Consider the following 21,774-nt stretch of genomic DNA (forward strand, 5'->3'; position numbering starts at 1 on the left):
GTGAATATAGGATAAATTGTATCCAATAAAAAACCCAAATAAAAATAATAAACATAATTTAATTATATCAAAAGATAAAATTATAAATGCATTAACGTCTTCGTTTAATTAAAATTGTATTTTAAGAAATGTGTATAACATAAAATATATTTGTATATTACCAAACCTTTTATTTTCATGTTATATGCACAATTGTTATTTAAAATATTATAAATTTTATAAACTTAGATATTTATATTTTTGTTTTATTATATTATTTTTAATTTGTGTCTACATGTGCCACCATTTTTATACAACATTCATAAACGTAATTTTCTCTATACATAAAAAATTAAATATAATTTGTTTTTGTTTTATACGTTATGTTTTGTTCTTAATTATTGAGCATAGTTAATTTTTTTCATAATAAAGCATAAGTATTGTAAGCTTATATGCTATATTGTATACTTACACCATATATATAATATAATTTTTTTACCCATATAAAAGATATATATTCATACTCTCATTAAGGAATATAATTTAAATATATTTTTCTTTTATTTAAAATTTTCTTCGAATTTTTTTTGTAAAATGAAAGGGACACCCATGTTTATATTGCTATTCCTGATAGGATTGCTTAGCACTACACAATCATATAACATACGACATAATGAATCTGGGGATATTCTTAAACAAAAATATAAGAATTATAAGAAGGGACCAAATTCCATTAATTCTAATAATTTATTTACAAATGAAGAAGAAGTTCCATATGGTTTTATAAAAAATGACATATACGGCCAATATCATCAAATGAATTTTATGGAATCCTCTGCATTTTTAGAAAATATGACCCATGATCAAGAAGATTCAACTTATGCAAATAGTGAATCTTACAGAATAACAGGAACAGTTAAAGGGTTAGTAGATGGATATCCTGTTGCAGTAGCATTAGGAGCACAATATTCTAATTATTTTGATTATTTGCAAATAGAAAAATTAACTGTCGACAATCCACGATTTACATTTAATGCTAAAAAGGGATATTATTACATACGTATATTGGGTGCAGCCTATATGACCCCTAGTTCTATAAAAATTACTGTACCTTGCGATAAATGTAAATATACAAATTCCACATATTCTGATGAAATAACAATAACACCTTATGAAAACGATCCAAGTACTTTTATATATGAATGGGAATTGCAATCAGCTTCTCCTATTTCTATGGAGCATATAAATACAATCCACAACGATGATGCTGATTGGTCTCATGATCATGATTTGTCAAATGAAATAAAATTAGACGGATCTGGTAGTTCAGCACTATTAAAAAGATTTTTTGGGATAGAATTATTTGGTTTATGGGGTTCTGAATTTTCAGATAGATTGGTACAAATATTATCTCGTTTTCCTGATTGTATTAGAATGGATCCGTATGAATCCAATGATCGAAATACCCAAAGGAAACCTCAAAAATGGGTTTTATTCTCTGGTGACTTAGGAGCTTTTGATATGGATGTAGAAGTTTATGACGGTGATGAAGATAGTAGTTATAGTAAAATAGTACGAGTAGCAAGTAATGCTTTTGGATATTCGAAAAAAGTAGTTCAAACATCTGAGCAAAATGGTAGGTTTTATTCACGAAGATTAGAAAAAGTAATTATAAGAGCTATTTTGGCTGATGATTATAATTTATTCACTAGGTATTTTGAAGAAAAACATGGAGTTATGTTATTAGATCCCATTTCAGACATGCAATTAATAGAAAGTGTAACTGGATATTCACATGAAAACTATCAACCATGGCATCAAAATATTGAAGAAATTGTAGAATTAGCTACATCATGGGATGAATTACCACAAGGTTTTCAAAAAGTTCCTGGTTTAAAATATTTATCAAGAAGAAAAAATGGAACAGTCCATCCAGTATATCCCACAGCACCCGCAGTAGCCTTTCCAGCAGGTCCCGATGCAAATGGACTTCTTGAATTTATGGAATCAGCGTTTGTAAATTATAAAGATATTTCTCATTTAGTAATACATGAAGTTGGACATTTTATTTATACAAATACATTATCTGATGAATTGAAAGAAAATTGGATACATTTAGGCCAATGGTATGGTGAACCGTTATCACCTAGTAAATGGGCAACTAAAGATGAAATTGGTTTTGTTTCTGCATATGCACATGATAAAACTCCAGGTGAAGATTTTGCAGAATCGATAGCTGCATTTGTATTAAACTCAAAATTATTAAATTCTCGAAGCAATAGTAAATATGAATGGATTAAAAAAAATTTATTTAATGGCGGTTTTTATCTAACCACTGGAACCCATAAATTTGAAGTAATCAATTTAGGTAATGATGTATTTTATTATCCAGGAAAAGTTAAAAAATTACATGTAGAAGTATTAGGAAGTTCAGCTGAAAGTAAACTTGTAAAAATTGATATTAATTTAATGTCTATAGAAGGAAAAACCATAGGATGTGCTAAATATGCCTATGCTAGATTTTTTTCTGAGCAAGGAACATACAGAGATGTGCACTTTTTTGCAAAACAAAATGGTGATAATGCTGCACAGGGTTGTAGTCATCACTTATATACAGAATTTTCTGTAAATGCAACTGAAAGTAGAGGAAAATGGGTCGCCGAATCTATATCATTCACGGGAGAAAATAATATAGAACGTTATACAGGATTAGGCTCATTTCTGTGTTATATATATATAAATAATGAATATGAAGATGTAGAAGCACCAATTCCATTATTAAATTCAGCACGTATATATCCATATGATGGTACAAATGGTGAAGATTCTTTATTACGATTAAATATATTAGTTTTAGACAATTCTATGCTATCTATACACGGTGGAACATATGCCAGTTTTGCTTCTTATGATAATGAAAGTTATTCGTTTGGTAAATATACTGTTATGAGTTATGATCCAGAATATGATGTTAGTAAATTAAATACTGATTATTTTGTGAATAGTATAGACACTAGTGGGTTTAGGCTAGTGGATATAAACGCATGTAGAGCATATACAACAATGGATTTATCTAATTTAAAATGTTATCAGATTGTTAACCCAGTCCCTATACCACAATATTGTATAGGTAGCAGATATTACTTTAGACAAATTTCCGTAGAAGATCTAGGAAGAAATAAACGAATATTAAATGTTTCTACAAATAATTTATTCGCTGATTTAAAACCATCAAGAAATAGGGACAGTAAGGGACCGGTAGTAAATAATGTTAATATACAAAGCAGACAAGCTAATCCACATCATGACGGTGAAACAGAAGTAACAGTAGAATTTGACATATATGATGATTTAGCAGGTGTGTATAGTGCATATGTATTTTTAAGAGATCCACATGGAGGTGCCCATTATTATAATATACCAGGAACTTTATTACCTAAAGGTGGTGAAGCTAAACATGTCAAGCATATAATTATGTTACCCAAAGGATCCATGGCAGGAACTTGGTTACTTGACAAGATTAAGACATCCGATATCTGTAAAAATGAGACAACGAACACCTATAGTTACAGTGTTTTCGTAGATAACTCATAATCGATGTAATAAAAAAAATTAAAATAATCATAGTAAAATGAAAATATACTATAATTTATAGAAATGTTGTATGTATCATACCGAAAATGGGTATAAAAATATGCACATAATACTATATTTATGAATATATTATGTACATATTTATTTATCCGTCTTTTCTCACTATATTTCACCGTAATGTATTATACTATACATTTTTGTATGTATAATGTGAATATATAATACGAACTAATCTAGATATTTTATAAACATATATTGCATAAAATATCGAATTTTCTTAGCCTTATAATTGTTTATACCGTTTTGTAAAAACGTATTATCTATGCATGAGAGAACACATATATAACCTTCGTCTTATTTTAATAATTCCTCAAGCACATAATTTACATACATATATGTGTATATTATTTAATAATTCTAGAGGTAGTTGTTTAGCTTCTTTAAGAGTATATATATGAAAATACTTTGTTTTTTTAATATTCTTTTTGTTGCATCTATCTGTTTTCAGTACAAATATACATACATCCATAAGTTTTATATTATACACAACTTAAAACAAAATAAATAAAACATTCACCCCTAAAGTAAAACTATTCGTTATCCATTAAGTCGGAAAAAATAATAAATAAAAATATATTCCCCCAACATATAATAGATATATAACGCGTAATCCGCAAGGTATACCAATCTATTGTGTATTTGCTAATATTTTAAGCACATTAAGAGACGTGCGTTGAGAATATGCACGTATATACATATTCATATTGTTAAACGGAAAATAAATAATAAGTTGTAAAAGGTAAAAAAATATAAAAACAAAAAAATAAAATAATAAAGCGATGCGTCTACATGGGTACTCATATTACATTAATTTTAAAAAAATGATTCTATTACTTATTTGGCTATTAAATATATTTTAATATTTATATTAGCCATGTAATAATTATGTATGGTATCATGAAAAGTTGTGAATTGATTTGTGTGTCATATAAAAGCATAAAACATTATTCACTATTTTTACAAAGAATAATAGAAAATAATGATTTATAATTGGTATATCCTATTGATTGACCTGAACCATGTACTGAACATGATTTTAAATTCTTTAAACATTTTGAAAATGGTGATTTCACATATGGGCTAGATGTATGTGTTTCTCCTGCAAATCCAGTTAATATCGTACCATTATCTTGGCAACTTAGAACTAATTGCCCGTCATTAAATTGTTTTGATTTATCAACTGCACCATGGAAATCATCTTTTGCTACAATGGACAGATCATTTATACCTGACCATATTGTTGCATCAACACAAACGAGGTACATGTAATTCTTGTCATTTGAGTTTCCCATATTTAGCGAACAACTTTTCATACCTAAAAGATGGCATTTATTAATGCAAAAGGAAAATAATGAGAAAGTGTACAGATATATATGTATATGCATTCCTATTATATGGTTCATATATGATAATAATTAATAATTCCTAACCTGGTCTACATGATGTAATGTGGGTGTGCATAGCTGAAACTCCTTTCCCAGATGAAGATGAAAATCCAAATCCGAATATAATCGTATAATCATTGGGACATTTTATCGTATTATAGGTTGTATTACTGGTAGTTATTACTTGTTCTGCAAACGCCATAGCTTGTGTTCCACATTCAATATAAAGATAAGATACATCATATTTGTTTGTGCTTCCTTGTTTCGATGTACAACTATTTAAACCAGATTCACATATTTCTATGTCATAACCTTTTAGTTTTGATGTATTATCCCAAAAGTTTTGTTTTAATACATATCCGAATAAAACAACTTGGTTGTGTGGGCATTCTGCGGTTATAGGGGGGGCACCGATTTTAGTAATTGTAGTTGACGTGGTTAGCTAAAAAAAATCAAAAATTACGAAAAAAATATATTGATGGATAGATATATTTATAGATAAAAAACGCATCATAGTGTATCTATCAAATAGGTACAACTTAAAGAGATAGAATGATCAAACATGCTAAAAAAATAATTCCTACACACACATATATGAACACTTATATCTCTTTCAATGCATATATGCAACATATTTGTTCTATGGTTTTTATATTACTATTTTAATTATGTCATTTTCATCTTTTTGTATAGTTCCATGAGGAGATGAACCATATAATCTAGTATAATACAAAACTGCTTTTTCATATGATTCTTTTAATTCTTCAGAATCAAAACTTTTATAAATTGGCAATAATTTTATGTGTATTGGCATGGGGTTTGACGAAACTGTTTTTGACCATTCATATAAATTTTCTTCCTTTGTTACATCTTTAATTGGATTTCCTCCAATAACAACTAATTTTTCATTCATGTCATATGAACTGTTATCATTTTTTGATGAATTATCTGAACTTACAGATGTAGAGCCTCCTACGCTTGCAAAACCAAATTGGGCTTGAATTTGTGCTTTTACACTTACTCCATCTTTTTTCATTTGATTTACTGATGTATTAGATACATTTATAATTTTTGTTATTTTACCACCTGAATTAAAATGATGAACAAAGTAAAATAGTTTGTAATAGGATACAAATAGTAAATGATCATCAAACCCATCATTTGATTAGAAGCATGAATATAGAAAAATATTATAAATAGAAGTGAAAATCCAATATTAGTTTTGCTCCCTTTTTAAATTACCTAATTGTGCCTCAACGATTATATGTGTACCATATGTTTTAAAAAATTGAATCCAATGTTGCACATTTTTGCATTGCCTAGTCATCTTTTTTTGTTCATATACATCTGGTGCACACTCACTATCTTCATTCAATCCGGTGAATTCCTTTGGAAGAATATCTACTGCATTCATATAGGCCGTTGTTTGTTCCCTAAAGTGTTATGGAATCGAAAAGAATATATGCACATACGCAATATAAAAATATTCATTTTACATAGACGAATAAATCATATACATATAAGTCATTTTTTTTTACCAAGGAACATAAGGTGGTAAACCAATTGTGTATTTTATACAGTTTGACTTTATAAAATATGTTCTTGATGTTCTTTTAGAAACCTCATTAATAAATTTTTTATATCCAGTTGATGCTGAAAAAGATCCAAATCCCATGTAACTTCCAGATACGCTCACATCTGCCGACAAATTTTTTGTATATTCTGAGACACTAGAGCATTCGTTTATCTGCAATAAGAAAGAAGTGTTTCAATTTTTTATATGTTTTATTATTTTATATTTAGGCTGTTCGCTTAAATGGTTATAATAACTTTAAAAAATATATTTATGCATCATAATGCTTTTTCACGATTTCATTTATTTTACCGATTCAACTCTGCTGCATGCATTTTCTTTCCTTATCCATGCATTTATTGGTTGTAATGTATGCAAATCATTTGCAATTCCATGATTACTAAATTCCCAATTTAACAAATAAATTTGAGCCCTGTATCCTGGGTCAGATAATGAATCTGTTTCTCCTAATGGATTTCCAAAAAGAATATCATATCCTATACCTACAAAATATAATCCAGGGAATACAGCCATATGCTTGTCAATTACATCTTCTGACGTTTTGTCTTCTCCAGGGCTATTTGAAGTAGAGCTGTCAAGAATTTCATCAGTTGTATCTGATTCATCATCATCTTCTTCGTTATCTACATCGTTAAATTTATATTTTTTAAAAAATTTCTCTGTTTTATTTTTATTTTCATTTATTTCATCTTCCTGTTTTTTAATGCTAAATGTCCCTTTCTTATCTTTCTCTATAATATTTAAAATAGTAAAAATGTATATATATATGGATGATATGTTCACATGTATAACAACACAGTTAATTTGTGTAATAAATTGTTTTATCATTTATTTTCTGCATAATGGTTTCATCATTATTTAATTTTTATTGTTTTTTAATGATTACTTTGATCAGATTTATCTATCTGTGCATTTTGGTCTTCATCTTTTATTTCAGCATTTTTATCATCTGTAGAATCGTCATAATCATCTTCATCATCATCAGAATCACCTAAAAAATAGTATTTTCACGAATTAGTATGTATAAAAAATACATTCAAATAATGTAAAATGCAAATGATTAAAAATTAGTACTTCACTATTCGGTTGTTATAAGACATTATTTTCCTATATATATAACACGTTTACAAATATATATGTGCACATATATGTTATGATATCATAATTTACCTGCAGAAGTAGATGCATCATCGTCAAACATATCATATAAATCGCTATCACCATCTTTTTTGTTTTTTATTTGATTAACAAATGAAATGTTATTTCCAGAATTACATAGTATGCCATTGCATAAAACATTAATAGGTTCTCCCATGGTCTCTAATTCCATATTTCTATTAAATTTATTTTCATTATTTTCATCTCTATGGTTCTTGTTATTGCGAACCGAGATACGCAGGGAATTTATAAAGTATTGCTGATATATACATAATAAAATAAATAAAACAGGGAATGACTTTTTTATATTTCGTTTTTTCATTTTTTCAATTGTATGTATTTGTAAATATATACATTTTTCTCTTCCTTTAATTACTATCTCTATTTGTACTAGTGTTTTATTTTTTTGTTTTGTCTAATTTATGTATCAAAAAAGCTTTATTGCATATTCCACAATTCAATATGCACAATATTCCATAGTTCAAAGGTATCCTTGTTTATTGTTTTTTTTATTTGTAAAAGATTATTAATAATATTAAAGATTCACAAATATTCGCGGGCAATAATGAAACAAATTATGAACAAAAAAATATTTATAAAAATCAATGTAAATATTAAAAATATAACAAATTTCAAGTAGCTAAAATAGATAACATGTTTCTCTATCTGTTAGCAAGCTATTATATATATTCATATTCCAAATAAAAAACATATGTATACTTAATTAAATAAAATATAATTTTTCAAAAGACAAAATTTGTTAAGCTCATCATAAAATTATATTTTTCGGTTGTATTATTTTATAACATAATAATGATATAAAAATGACAAATAACATGCATAATAAAAAACATCTCGAGACAACAATATATTTCAAAATATATAGGAAGTAAAAATTAAAAATATATAATTAATAACTGTACAACCCCAAAAAATCTGTCTTAATAAAAACAAACAAGTACCAAGAGAAAAAAAAATGCATGCATGTATTTATTTTAAAATATAAAGCATGGCAGCATGCTATGAAAATTTGAATGAGCTGGTGTTAAAATAATTTCGTATATGCATTACGATAAGAATTTAATTTATTTTATAAAATAATTAATTCTCTCCATTTCGCATTGTCTTTATTTATTTTTATTATTATTACTGATACACCCTCTACACACTTAATATTATATAATAAAATGATTATATATTTATGTAATTTTATAAAAAAATGTGTAACTAGCCAAACCAATTTTTCAATTTCATCATTAAAATACCAAAGAAATTGCTTATAAATATAAAATGGTAAATAAATTGTTTTATTTGTATTTTATATTAATATGAGAAACGAAATGACGATTGTCTTTTTTATTATATTTTTTTAGTCCTATAAAGTTATATTTTAAAGAATTTATCTTCTTATATAAAAATTAATAAATGTGTTAAAAAAATTAACGTAAAAACGTCTATATAGCTAAAAATAGTGTGTAACGTAACAATTATATTAAGATGAAATATATTCGGTTGGAATTTAATCTGCGCAAGTGCAAAATGTTAATACATAAACTAATTATAGGCCAGGCTTAAAATGTTTCTCTTCCATTTTACATATTTTTTAAATAAATTATATTTTATTAATTAATATTTTTTTGTTTTGTCTCTATATTAATCGTTCAATATTTTTATTCATCATAGTAATAATAATCATCTTCGTCATCATAACCATTGTCATAGTAGTAATCATCGTCATATTCATCTTCATATTCGCCATAAAATTCATCGCTTGTATTATCATAAGTATTTTTTGAAGGAGCCGAATGATGAATTCTTTCCGAATATGTAGGTAGGGATGAATTTTCATCCCCTAAAAATGATGGAGGTGATGGAGTGTCGGAACCTGAGAACATAGGCGATACTGCAGAAATAGCACCTGAAATGGATGTTATCATACTTACTATACCTATTATTGCTCCAATAAATTGGGTAAAAACTTGTGGGCGCAATTTATTTCGATTTAATATATTAAAGTTGGTATCATTATTTTGTAAATCCATTCTTTGATCTTTAATTTGTGGTAATTTATCATTATTATTTTTTATTATTTCCAAATTTTTATTTTTCATATTTAATTCATTACCTATCAAAAGAGATAATACATACTCATCGTCTTCATTTTCAATATTTACATTAAATACAAATTTTATAAGCACATATGTTGTAGCTGAATAATCTGTTTCTAGCGAATACATTTTTCTTTCTTTATATAAATCTTCGCTAAATATATTTGTTTCGTCTAATGGATATAAAAGGTTCATAATATTGTCTAAATCTATAATATTTAATCTATGATTTTCAATGGGAACATCCAACATATCAGCTTTATTTACATTAAAATCATCATAAATAAAAATAGCTCTAATTTCAGTCGCGCTTTTTACCAAATAATATTTGTAGGTCCTTAAAGAACTACCCAATAATTTTTCATTTTTATCAACTAAATTTGATTCATCAATTATAAATTTGGCATAATCTATAAATTCCAATTTTTTGTCTCGAAGTACTTCATTCGTTGAAATACCATATATGCCGGTAATTTGTAAAACCAAAATAGACAAAATATATATATAACTTATTATGTTCATTTTCTTTTTTTTTGTCTTAAAAATTTTTTTTACGTTTTATGAAATCAATAAAATGGATAAATAAGGAATGAAAAAATAACTACAATGCAATCGAAAAAAGTGAATATTTAAAGTTTTATTATGATTTTTTGATAGTGCTTTCCACTTATACAACATATATTTATTTATTTTAAAATAAATAGGGACAAACGATAAAAATAAAAAGAGTTCGTAATTTTTTTATAAGTTATTAATATTCAAAGAAGAAAATAAAAATAAATAAACATATATTTGTATTCATTTTTTTTAATATAACCTATGTATCATGTTATATACAATTGGAAAACTTTAGCTAAACAATAGCTGGCACATTTTTTTTTTTTCATTTGGCTAGTCAAAAAAAAATATATATTATATAGCTATTTCTCAATTAATTTTTCTCAAAAAAAATATGAACAGATCGACCAATAAAACAACATGTTGCAAAAGGGGAATGTTCTTATACAATGGTAAGGATACGTGTATATGTTGATAATCCATCTATTAAGTCTTAATTTATGGTAATTTACATTTTTATGGTTAAAAAATTATATTATTTTTATAATCGTAAGAATCAAAATTAAAGAATAATAAAAGTAGGAATATGAACTCAATTATTAAACTTATTGCATAAATAAGTCTATATATAGAAGCTTATATCATTTTCTCCCATACATACAAGTATAGATGATACATATCACATAACATTATAGACACCCCACATGTTTATTTTTATTTTCTTTTCATATATATCGAATTTCCATGGAAAATACAGATTGAAAATTTGTATGTGCACACGAATTATATAATTTTAAAGAATTTTATAATTATTAGATATTTAAGCTTTATTCGTGCATACCTAAATTATATAAATAGGACCTTCACACCGAAAAAATATGCAAAATAATGCCATCATTTCAAAAAAAATATAGAGAAAAATATTTAATAAACAAAAATAGCCAAATATACGGAAAACGGGAAAAAATGAATTAATTAAAAAAATATAATTATAATAATTTAGTGTCAAAATTAATATTAATAAATAATGGCATAAAGTCAAAAATGATTAATAAATGCAAAGATAACATTCTCTAAAAAAAGAAAAAAAAATGAAAAAAAGGAGAATATGAATTGTTATATATATATGCTTAGTATATGAAAATTAATAGATTAATTTTAGAAGGAAAATGTAACTTTAGAACTTACAATATGAAACATGAAATTAAGAGTATCAACATGTATTGTTTTTTTTTTGTTGTTTTTTATTCCATGCTTATTCAATTCATACAAAATAGATAGTATAAAAGTTAAGAATTTATATTTTAGTGATACTTTAAAAGGAACAGTAAATAAAATTAACAAGCATTTTACAAATAACAATAATGATTATGATGTTTGTAAATACAACAAAATTCCAAAAATATTAATAGATAGAGATGAAATTAAAAATAGCAATAAAGATTCAGGATATATTGTTGGGATAGAAAATACTTGTGATGATACATGTGTCTGTATAATCGATTCGCAACTTCGAATAATCAAAAACTTTATTATATCCCATTATAAAGTAGTTCACAAATATGGGGGGGTATACCCCTTTTTTATTAGCTCCATTAACAGTGTATTTTTAAAGCATTATGTGAACAAAATACTCGAAGGAATCGGTAACACTATGATTATAAAAAAACAAATATATATATGGTTCCCATAAATGTACACATATATTCATGTTCTTCTATGTTTTTCCTCACAGATGCATCAAAAATTAAATGCTTCGGATTCAGCGTGTGCCCTGGTATATCTCAGAGCATGGATACAGCTAGAAATTATATAGGAGATTTCAAAAAAAGACATAAACATATAAAAGCTAGCTCAATAAATCATGTATATGCTCATGTTTTGTCGCCATTATTTTTCAGCTTTTATAACGACGAAAATACATTTACAAATAACTATGAGTATAAAAATGAAAGTACACATAATGATGACCCTACAGATCATATTAATATGAATCTATCTGATACTATAAAAAAGGATAAAACACAAATGGATAAAATAAATTCGGTTTTAAAAGTTTTAAATAATAACGATGTAACAAAAACAAAATTAAAAACGATAACTACAGAAGACTTTTTAAATTATGGTTCATATATTTTAAAAAAAAAAAAAATTGATGATAACAATACTAAATTAGATGAAACAAAAAATAATATAAATAAAATAGAGGAAAATACTAATATGGAAAAAATACCATTAAGTTATATAAAAAATGGATATATTTGTGTTTTAGTTTCTGGTGGAAGTACACAAGTTTATAGAGTCCAAAAAGATAAACAAAATGATATTAATGTGTGTAAAATATCGCAGACAGTTGATATATCTATTGGTGATATAATTGATAAAGTTGCTAGGCTTCTTAATCTTCCTGTTGGTTTAGGAGGAGGGCCATTTCTTGAACAAGAATCCGAAAAATATATTAAAACATTGAATAGCCAAAAAATTAATGAAGACGTATCATTCGATCTTTTTGAGCCATTTCCCGTCCCATTCGCTCCCAATAATAAAATTAATTTTTCGTAAGACATTTTCTTTTTTATTTGATGCCATATAATTAATCATTTTCCATGTTTTGACTTTTATCTATATTTATATTAGTATATTTCTCAAAATGTAGCATATGCCATTTTTCTATTTTTTTTCTAGATTTTCAGGAATTTTAAACTACCTTAGTAAAATAATAAAAGATCTAAAAAAAGACAAGAATTTCGAAAACGAAAAAAGTAAATATGCATATTATTGCCAAAAATATATATTCAAGCATTTATTAGATCAGCTTAATAAAATTATGTATTTTTCAGAACTTCATTTTAATATAAAAAACTTATTCATAGTAGGAGGTGTTGGATGTAATAAATTTTTGTTTGAAAGTTTAAAAAATTTGGCATTAAATAGAAATAAAATAGAAAATCAATTAAAAGAATATATTAAATTAAAAAAAAGATTAAAAAAAAAAATTAAAAAAATTGAAAATAGTAATTTTTTAACAAAAAAAAATCTAACACCAAATGATATAAATGATGAAATTGAATTGCGTTCGTCTTTTGCTTGGAATTTTTATTTAAAAAATCTTTTAAAAAAAAAAACAGCAAATGATATTTTATTAGCCTTAAAAGCCTTTGATTTTGATTCCTTTACAAAACTCAAAGAGAAAGGTTCCTTTTTATTACAAGATCAGTTTTTCACGTCTTCAGTAACAAGTATGCTTTTTGTCTTTTACTTATATTTCCCCAATAGTTTATCCTCCAATATATTCTACAGTTGGAAAACTTTTGTTCTCATTCTTCATAATATTAATTATATAAATCTTTATTGTATTCCCTTTCTTTTCAAATTTACAGAACCATGGAATGTGTATAGAACCCCCATAAATCTTAGCCGGGATAATGCAGCAATGATCTGCTTTAACACACTGTTAAATATGCACAACAAAATGTAATAACATAAAAGATGCATATATATACATACATATATATTCCACGTGTGCTATATTTACTACATACGAATGTACATGCATTTCTTCATTTTTATAGAAACCTACACGAAGATATTTCTGAGATTAAAATTAAGCCGACTATAAAAACCCAGCTTCAAAACAATTTCGTTCTGTTATCCGATATAATTGTTTTTGATGTATTTTTAGATCATTTTGATCATAATTTGGCATAATCTACATACATATTTTAATTTTTTCGTTGATTTTTTAATTTTAAAGGTACTTGTGTTTGTTCATTTACCTTTTTTATTATTTTTTTGCGTATTCCATAATATTAATGAGAAAAAATTATTAAATTTGTTTCAAAATAACTTTTTTTCTATACAATAAATTTGATATTTGTGAAAAATCATATGCTCACTGTAGAACAATATATAATGAATCACTCCATTTTATTTATAGTATACAATTAAAAAGTTAATTAAAAAAAGAAAGATAGGAAATGGAGTTAATGATATTATAAAGTTTAAACAAATATTCATATTGTAAAAAAAAATAATGAAATAATCAACATAAAAAATAATAATAAATATACAATAAAAATGATAACTCATGCATATGCATGTGCAAAATATATAAAATTGTCAATATCCCATTTCCATCTCTGGATAATTCATGTGTAGTTTTTACAGCGTCCACGATGTGCTCACATTATAACAGTTCATTAATAAAATTCAAACAGATAGAAAATTTTTAAAGAACATTAAATGTGCCCTTTATACACAATTTAGACCTTTATAGCTGTATAGTTCTCATTAATAATTGAATATAATTTCAAAGGGGATTCATAAAGATCGCCCAAATTTTGAATATAACTGCTATCCTTCGAATAAATATAGTTATAGTAAAAATTTGAGCAATTTAATGGCGTGTTTTTACCCTTTTGTTTATTATTCTGTTTAATAACTGAATTGAGAGATACAAATGGCTGTAAAAAAAAATCTTCATTATAAGATCCCCATAATTTGTATATTCTGTTAACGTAATATAGGTTATTTTTTTTGTAAAAGTATTTTATTTTTATTGGTTTTGTTACACATAAATGCATACTTTCTAAATGGATATAATCATAACTTGCTTCACAAAATTTGTTATATGGATTACTACAATTTTTATATAACTTTAAATATATGTTAATAAAAGAGCATCCTATTTTATGCGGTATTATAAAAATATATTTCCCTTTAACAATTAATGCTGATAATATACTACTATGTGATATATTTATAACCAGCCTAGCGTTCAGTGGAAATAAAATAGGTTCAAAATTTTTATTATATAAGCTTATTAAAAACTGTTGTATAGTATTTAGTGGAATATATTTAGAATAATAATTATTTACATTAGCTCCAAAAATGGTACTTATCTTAACTTTTATTTTTTTTTCAAATACGTTCTTACTTATATTGGCTGTATTATTTTTGATTTTCGATTGTTTATTGCTATAATAATATAAAGGAAGAAAATTGTTTGTTTCAGCACCCGTATTTACAGTGATTCCAGATGACAAAGACAAATATAAATATTTTCTCAATGTTTTGAGGTTAAAATATTTTCGATTAAATTTGTAAATGCTATTTGCCCCAAAATGAAGAAATGGGATATTTCTATCATACTCTATATAACTACTATTTTTTTTTAAAAAAATGATGTTGTATACTTGAGAAACGACACTATTATTAGCATCACTAATTAAGTTTGCATAAAACAAATAATCCCCTGTTTTGAATGATTTAATAGATATAAAAGGATTAAATTCTTTCACTAAATTGGTTAATATTTTTTTATTTCGCTCATTCTCTAAATTTGTGCTCATAGATTTTAAGGAGTCCTTGTTTTCCTGGTAATGCATTTTTTCTAAATATCTAATATTCTCTATATTGTTGTTTAAATATATATTTTTATAATTAACAAAATATTCTAATTTATACGTATTTAAATTATTTTTATATATACTATTAAAATCGATAAATGTGAAAGGCAGTTTTTCTGTCCTAGAATAAAAACTAACAAAAGTATTTATGCTATTGTTACTAGGTAAGTAAATGATGCCATTTTCAAGATTTTCATTTTCCATATCTGAATTCAAATTTTTGGTGATAAGATTAGTGAATAAATCGATAGAATCTATATAATCTACAATTATATCTATTTTAAAAGAATAAAAATAACGAATGTTTTCTTCTTCATTGTCTATACATTCTATTTTATATTTACCACATTTGCTCGCATACACTTTGTATTGATTGATATTGTCATAGTTGCAGTATTTTTTGTGATTTTGGTAATAGAGTTCTATTTCTTCAAAAGTAAGATCCAATCGATTAATTAATTTTTCTTTTTCCATAGACCAACTAAATATTTCATAATAACTATGGAATATTGGATATATGTGCAATTTTGCTTTTCCAATTCGATTACCTGTTTTTATGGAACACATATAAATATTTTTTCCTTGATTTAGTTTCTCAACTTGCTCAACAAATATTATTGGATTTGTTTGTTTATCTTGATCATACGACATATTGTCTTCATCTCTAACAACACACAAAGCAGTTGATATAAATGGGTGATCAAATTGAAAAACAATCTCCATTGTTTGGTTGAATGGGTGTAAAACAATTTGATTTGTTGTTGGATTAAGTAATACCCCTTTTTTGTAAATAATAATTTCTATCATGTTAGAAACTACACGAAGATATGTGTTTTTATACAATTTGTATTTTATTTCAATTTGTATAAAATATTTTCCTGTTTCCTTTATATTAATATTGTAGAATGTGTCTGACTTTATTTCATCATTTATTGAAAATTTCTTTTTTATTTCTTTTAATAAGTTATTATGGTGAGGAGAATATATATCAATAGGCTTCATCGTAATGTTGTTATTATAATTATGGAATAACTTTATGTTTATATTTTTATGAGCAACAAAATCAAATTTTTTATTATATTTGTTTAAAAATTCTAGCCGTAAAATTATTTTATCTGCAACTTGATAATATTTCTTTACTGTTGATATTTTTACTTTCCATATTTTGTCTATATATATTTTCATTTTTAATGGGTTTGTTGTGTATATTAATTCATGCCCTATTGTCAAAATACCTTTTGTTTCATGTTTTGAATTAATATATAGAGGAATTCCATTTGCATACTTACTTTTGCATTTATTTTGTCTACTACTCATATAGTTGTCCAGATTTACGACGATCTGTTTTTTTTCACCGGCTCTATATTCACATGACGAATCAGAATTAATAGAATTAGCTGAAAAATCTTGACTTCCATTTTTTACATCTGAATAGTCTATGGAACAACCTCGTATGAAACGTAAAACTTCTATTTGTTTATTTCCTTTAAATGATTCTATCAAATTTTCAGGGCGAATGTGATTATTTTGGGGAAGGAATACATAAAATTTATAATAAATAAAGGGAGAATATAAAAGAACCAAAGTATTATAGCATGCATATATATTATCGTAAAAATAAAGAGTAAAATACTTCTCAAAATAATTATAGACATGCTCATTTTCGTATGAATATGTAATACTTAAAAAAAACTGGTTTCCTTTACATTTGAATAAGCTTTTGACTCCGCTTGTATCACTTTTTATATTACAATTATCATTTTGTAAATCATTTTTATAATTAAAAGATATTTTATTATTTGTTCTGATTACATGTTCATTTGGTTCTTCTATGTTATTATGAGCATCTAAATAATGTGATTTGTTTTCGAAACATATTTCAAAAAAGTTTTTTCGATAGGGTTCTAACTTATATGTAAATGGTTCATTTGTTAAAATCACATTTTCATTTTCATCTACCAAAAATGTTTTTATATAATAGGTGTCATTTTTAAATAAAAATAAAGTTGATCCATTTATTACATATAAATCGGTTATGTGATTATCAAAAATAGCTACTTTAATTGAATATGGATATTTAAAATGAACTGGTAAAAAGTTATTTGTTGAAATATTTGATTCATTTTCATTGCCCATCATTTCTATCATTATGTTAGATGATATTTGTTTTTTATTTTTGTTTGAATAGCAATAAATAAAAAATTGTTTTTGAACACGAAAAAAGGAATTATAAAAAAAGTGATAATTGTTAAAGCCTGATATGTTGTATTCCTTTTCTAATTGATTATCTTTACTTCGTTTCCTCATTTTATTATTGTCACTATAAGTGTTTCTTGTGAGTTGTCCATCATTAAATTTATTAACTGAGGGTAAACCAGAAAATTCGATGTCATATTGGAACAATTTCCTATTATATAAGTGTCTTGCATCATTAAATCTGGTATGCTCGATAGAAACCATACCAGTGAACATATTTTTGTAAATAGATTGTTCCCTATTTTCATAGAGAAAAAAAAATACATTGCCAAATGTTTTTAATAAAAAAATGTTTTTAAATATAAACCAAGAGGAATTATAATTATTAAATGTTCTATTCTCTTTTATAATTATATTTTTATTAGCATTTTCAGAAAAAACCGATATCTTATTGGGAATACTATAAAATCCGTCATATATTATCAAATTGCTAACCTCGTTAAATTTTATAAATTTACTACAAACAAAATCTTGGCATAAAATTCCTTTTATTTTATCATATATATCAAATTCTCTGTATGCATTTTTTTTTATTTTTCCATCTTTTTTATATATCATATTAATACGATTTGATTTTTTTCCGATTTTTCCTTTGATTTGAATAAATGCACAAGCATCCTTAAACTCTTCTTTAATCTTTGAAAAGTTCCAATATTTATTTATTACATGAACAAATTTATCCTCATATACAATTAAGATATCTTTATGCAGTGTTCTGAAGCAACTACTAATCTTTATATATTCACTTTTATTCTGATTAGAAACATTACCATAAAAATTGCTCAAACCTCTATTGCAATTCGGTTCATTGCACGACGATGCATTTCTTATATAGTCTGCCTCTTTTCGTATATTACTGTTTCTTCTATGCTTCAGGTATTTCCACTGCTTTGCATATATCGGGTTGTCTAATTTAGATTCCATAAAAAGATAAACATTTGTTATTTCTCCTACTTCTATATTTGGCTTTTCTACAACAATTTTAAACTCATTGATTTGATCTACTAAATAAATTCTGGAGACAAAACAATTAATCAAATTATGTTTAGAGCAAAATACTAAAGAAACAACAATAGGATTATTCTTTAACCTTCCCAATTTTTCTTTTTTATTCACACTTTTTTGATTTTCAAATTTCATCGGTTTATCATCATTATCATTTTTTTTATCCCTTTTATTATTATAACTACTATATGTATTTGTCGAATCTTTTTGAACAATTTCTATAACTTTATCAGTAGCCATAATACGCAAAAAGTTATATTTGTTAAATATTATTATCTTAGGGTTGTCTCTATTATTCAATCCTTTGCAATTGTAATACAGTTTCTCATTCGGCAATAGCATAAAAACAGAGGTCATACTTATATCATTTTTTATGAAGCAATGTATCGGCTTCTCCACATGGACATTTATAAAAATTTTATTTTGATTATTACTCTGTTCACTAATATTAATATCATGAGTTACCTCAATTTTTCGTATTACCCTTTTGTCATTAATAGAATATGTTGCTAAGAACAAATTTGTTATATTTTCGTCAAAGCTATAGATTGAATAAATATTATAATTACCCTTCTTTGGGTGTATATCCCAATTGCAATTGTGATTACCTCTGTTTAGGTATGTTAATTGTACTCCATGCTCAGAATATAATGTTAAAATACAAAGATAGACCTTTCCTGAAACAAAAATTTCTTGGTTGTTTATTTGGTTGTTTATTTTGAAATATCTCTCTATATATAAATCGTCAAAATAATATTTATTTTTATAGAAAAAATGATTTTTTAGGTGTTTTATTTCTTTGTTCATTAAAAGTTCATTTGCTAATTCTGTATCTTTTTTATATGTCTTTGAATTGAATTCAGAAAAAACTTGGAAATTATCAAAAAATGTTGGATATAAACAATTTAATTTTTTTTCTTTTATTGAATATATGTATATAATCGCTGAAAACTTTTGTTTACTCCATATATTTATAACAGTAATAACTGTCCTATTTTCATTATTTGATAATTTTTTAAGTTTGATCTTTTCTTTGGATATAATATCATAATTTTCATTTGGTAATATTTTATAATTATTATTAAAATTTATTATATAATTTTTTTCTAGACATTTTAATAAATTTACGTGATTTATATTTTCTATTATTTTGTTTGTTCTATGGTTTCCCTTTTTTAAATATATTTTCCCCATTTCTTCTATCATTTGAGCAGTGAATGATCGTTTAAGTATATTCTTCATTTTGTAACGTTCACACTTGTAATTATTATTGTCAATTTCATTGTCCCTCCTTTTGAGAACCAAATTAACGAGGGCACCTTCAGCGAAATGTGCACCATTCGGAAGCAACGTGTGTAATTCATAAATTCGTACAATAATGGGGAAAAATATAAACTTGCATGTATTATGTATTTGTACAAATATTTTTGTGATGGCTGGCGTACCTTTTGCAGCAACATATATTTCTAGTTCACCCTTAACACATTTGATAAAAGCATTTTTTATATATTTATTATCATAATAAACTGTAAAATGACTATTTTCACAAATCTGTATTTTCTTATTTTTATCAGATATTATATAAACATTTTTTCTTTCAATATTATTATTATATACAGTTATATAATTTTGAGGAATAAAAATATAACTGCTTACAAGGTATTCTATGGTAATATGTTTTTTTTTAGCATTTTCTTCTTTACTTTCCATTACTATGTAAGACGACAGTGATTTGCATCCAACCTTTTTTTTATTTAATAAAATAAGTATATCACTAGAACAAATATTATCTGTCATAATGTGCTTGTTCATATTATCTTTAGAATGGATAAACGTGTCCGAATCAGCCGGTTGTATTTTTTTTTTTTCGTTTTTTTTTTTTTTTTGTATGCTGTCATCATTTTTTAAATAATGTATATCAAAAAAGTCGTCATTTAAATAATACCACATACAGCATTTGTCTAAAATACCAGAGCTATAATATCTTAAATTCTTTTCTTTGTTTAAATTGTCAAACCAAATCGTATTCCCATTTATTGCGTTATGTTTTCTGCTAATTTCTATAAAGTATACAATCAAAAACGGTAAAATGAAAATTAGCATTTTTGCTTACTTCCCGTTTTATAATCCATTTATAGAATAATCATTATTTTTATCTGAAGTATTCATAGAATACTTATCAAAAATAACCCCCCCTCTTAACATAGCACAGGACAAGCAAGGTCACACCTCTCCAAAAAAAATAATCAAATAAAAAAATATAATAAACTGCTGAAAAGCAATTATACGGAATTATATGTCACATTGTTTTTAACAGCATTGGGGGTAAAATTGAAAAAATAACAAAAAACTATAAATATATAGAAGGAAATTCAAAAATATCATTTCCAAATTTTAAAGCGGGAAAATTCCACAGTAAAAAAAAACGGTAACATTATGAACAAAATTAATAAATTTAAATATAAATAAAATAATCAATTCATCAAACAATACATTAAAATTAAAAAAATAAATTAATATTAAATAAATAAAAAAAATGATAATCAAAATTGTGTAATATTCTAAGCTATTATATTTTCACTGATTAAATATAAGCTCACAATTTTTGTACACCCTCTATCATTCTAGGTACCTTTCCTTTTTTTTATTTTATTTTTAGTTTTATTTCA

At 25.1% G+C, this 21,774-nt stretch overlaps 5 protein-coding genes across 5 annotated transcripts; 2 read left to right on the forward strand and 3 right to left on the reverse strand.

Moving 5' to 3' along the window:
• Nucleotides 1–573: 573 nt before the first annotated feature.
• Nucleotides 574–3,573, forward strand: PVVCY_0800650 (sporozoite invasion-associated protein 1, putative; the record flags this gene model as incomplete). The annotated part of the gene is made up of 1 exon (XM_008626873.1): nt 574–3,573. One exon carries the CDS (start codon nt 574–576, stop codon nt 3,571–3,573), a length of 3,000 nt encoding a protein of 999 aa, XP_008625095.1.
• Nucleotides 3,574–4,577: 1,004 nt separating this feature from the next.
• PVVCY_0800660 (perforin-like protein 1 sporozoite micronemal protein essential for cell traversal) lies at nt 4,578–8,092 on the reverse strand (the record flags this gene model as incomplete). The annotated part of the gene is made up of 8 exons (XM_008626874.1): nt 4,578–4,948; nt 5,064–5,460; nt 5,677–6,104; nt 6,261–6,451; nt 6,557–6,765; nt 6,904–7,343; nt 7,499–7,603; nt 7,783–8,092. The coding sequence occupies 8 exons, from the start codon at nt 8,090–8,092 to the stop codon at nt 4,578–4,580; spliced, it is 2,451 nt and encodes an 816-aa protein (XP_008625096.1).
• A 1,197-nt stretch (nt 8,093–9,289) lies between these two features.
• PVVCY_0800670 (conserved Plasmodium protein, unknown function) lies at nt 9,290–10,400 on the reverse strand (the record flags this gene model as incomplete). The annotated part of the gene is made up of 2 exons (XM_008626875.2): nt 9,290–9,294; nt 9,719–10,400. The coding sequence occupies 2 exons, from the start codon at nt 10,398–10,400 to the stop codon at nt 9,290–9,292; spliced, it is 687 nt and encodes a 228-aa protein (XP_008625097.2).
• A 1,234-nt stretch (nt 10,401–11,634) lies between these two features.
• Nucleotides 11,635–14,144, forward strand: PVVCY_0800680 (tRNA N6-adenosine threonylcarbamoyltransferase, putative; the record flags this gene model as incomplete). The annotated part of the gene is made up of 5 exons (XM_008626876.1): nt 11,635–12,082; nt 12,172–12,994; nt 13,122–13,675; nt 13,817–13,910; nt 14,009–14,144. 5 exons carry the CDS (start codon nt 11,635–11,637, stop codon nt 14,142–14,144), a joined length of 2,055 nt encoding a protein of 684 aa, XP_008625098.1.
• A 554-nt stretch (nt 14,145–14,698) lies between these two features.
• PVVCY_0800690 (conserved Plasmodium protein, unknown function) lies at nt 14,699–21,208 on the reverse strand (the record flags this gene model as incomplete). Its single annotated transcript, XM_008626877.1, has 1 exon — nt 14,699–21,208. The coding sequence occupies one exon, from the start codon at nt 21,206–21,208 to the stop codon at nt 14,699–14,701; it is 6,510 nt and encodes a 2,169-aa protein (XP_008625099.1).
• Nucleotides 21,209–21,774: the final 566 nt, after the last annotated feature.

Source organism: Plasmodium vinckei (assembly GCF_900681995.1).
Source record: "Plasmodium vinckei vinckei genome assembly, chromosome: PVVCY_08".
Taxonomy (NCBI): Eukaryota; Apicomplexa; class Aconoidasida; order Haemosporida; family Plasmodiidae; genus Plasmodium; species Plasmodium vinckei.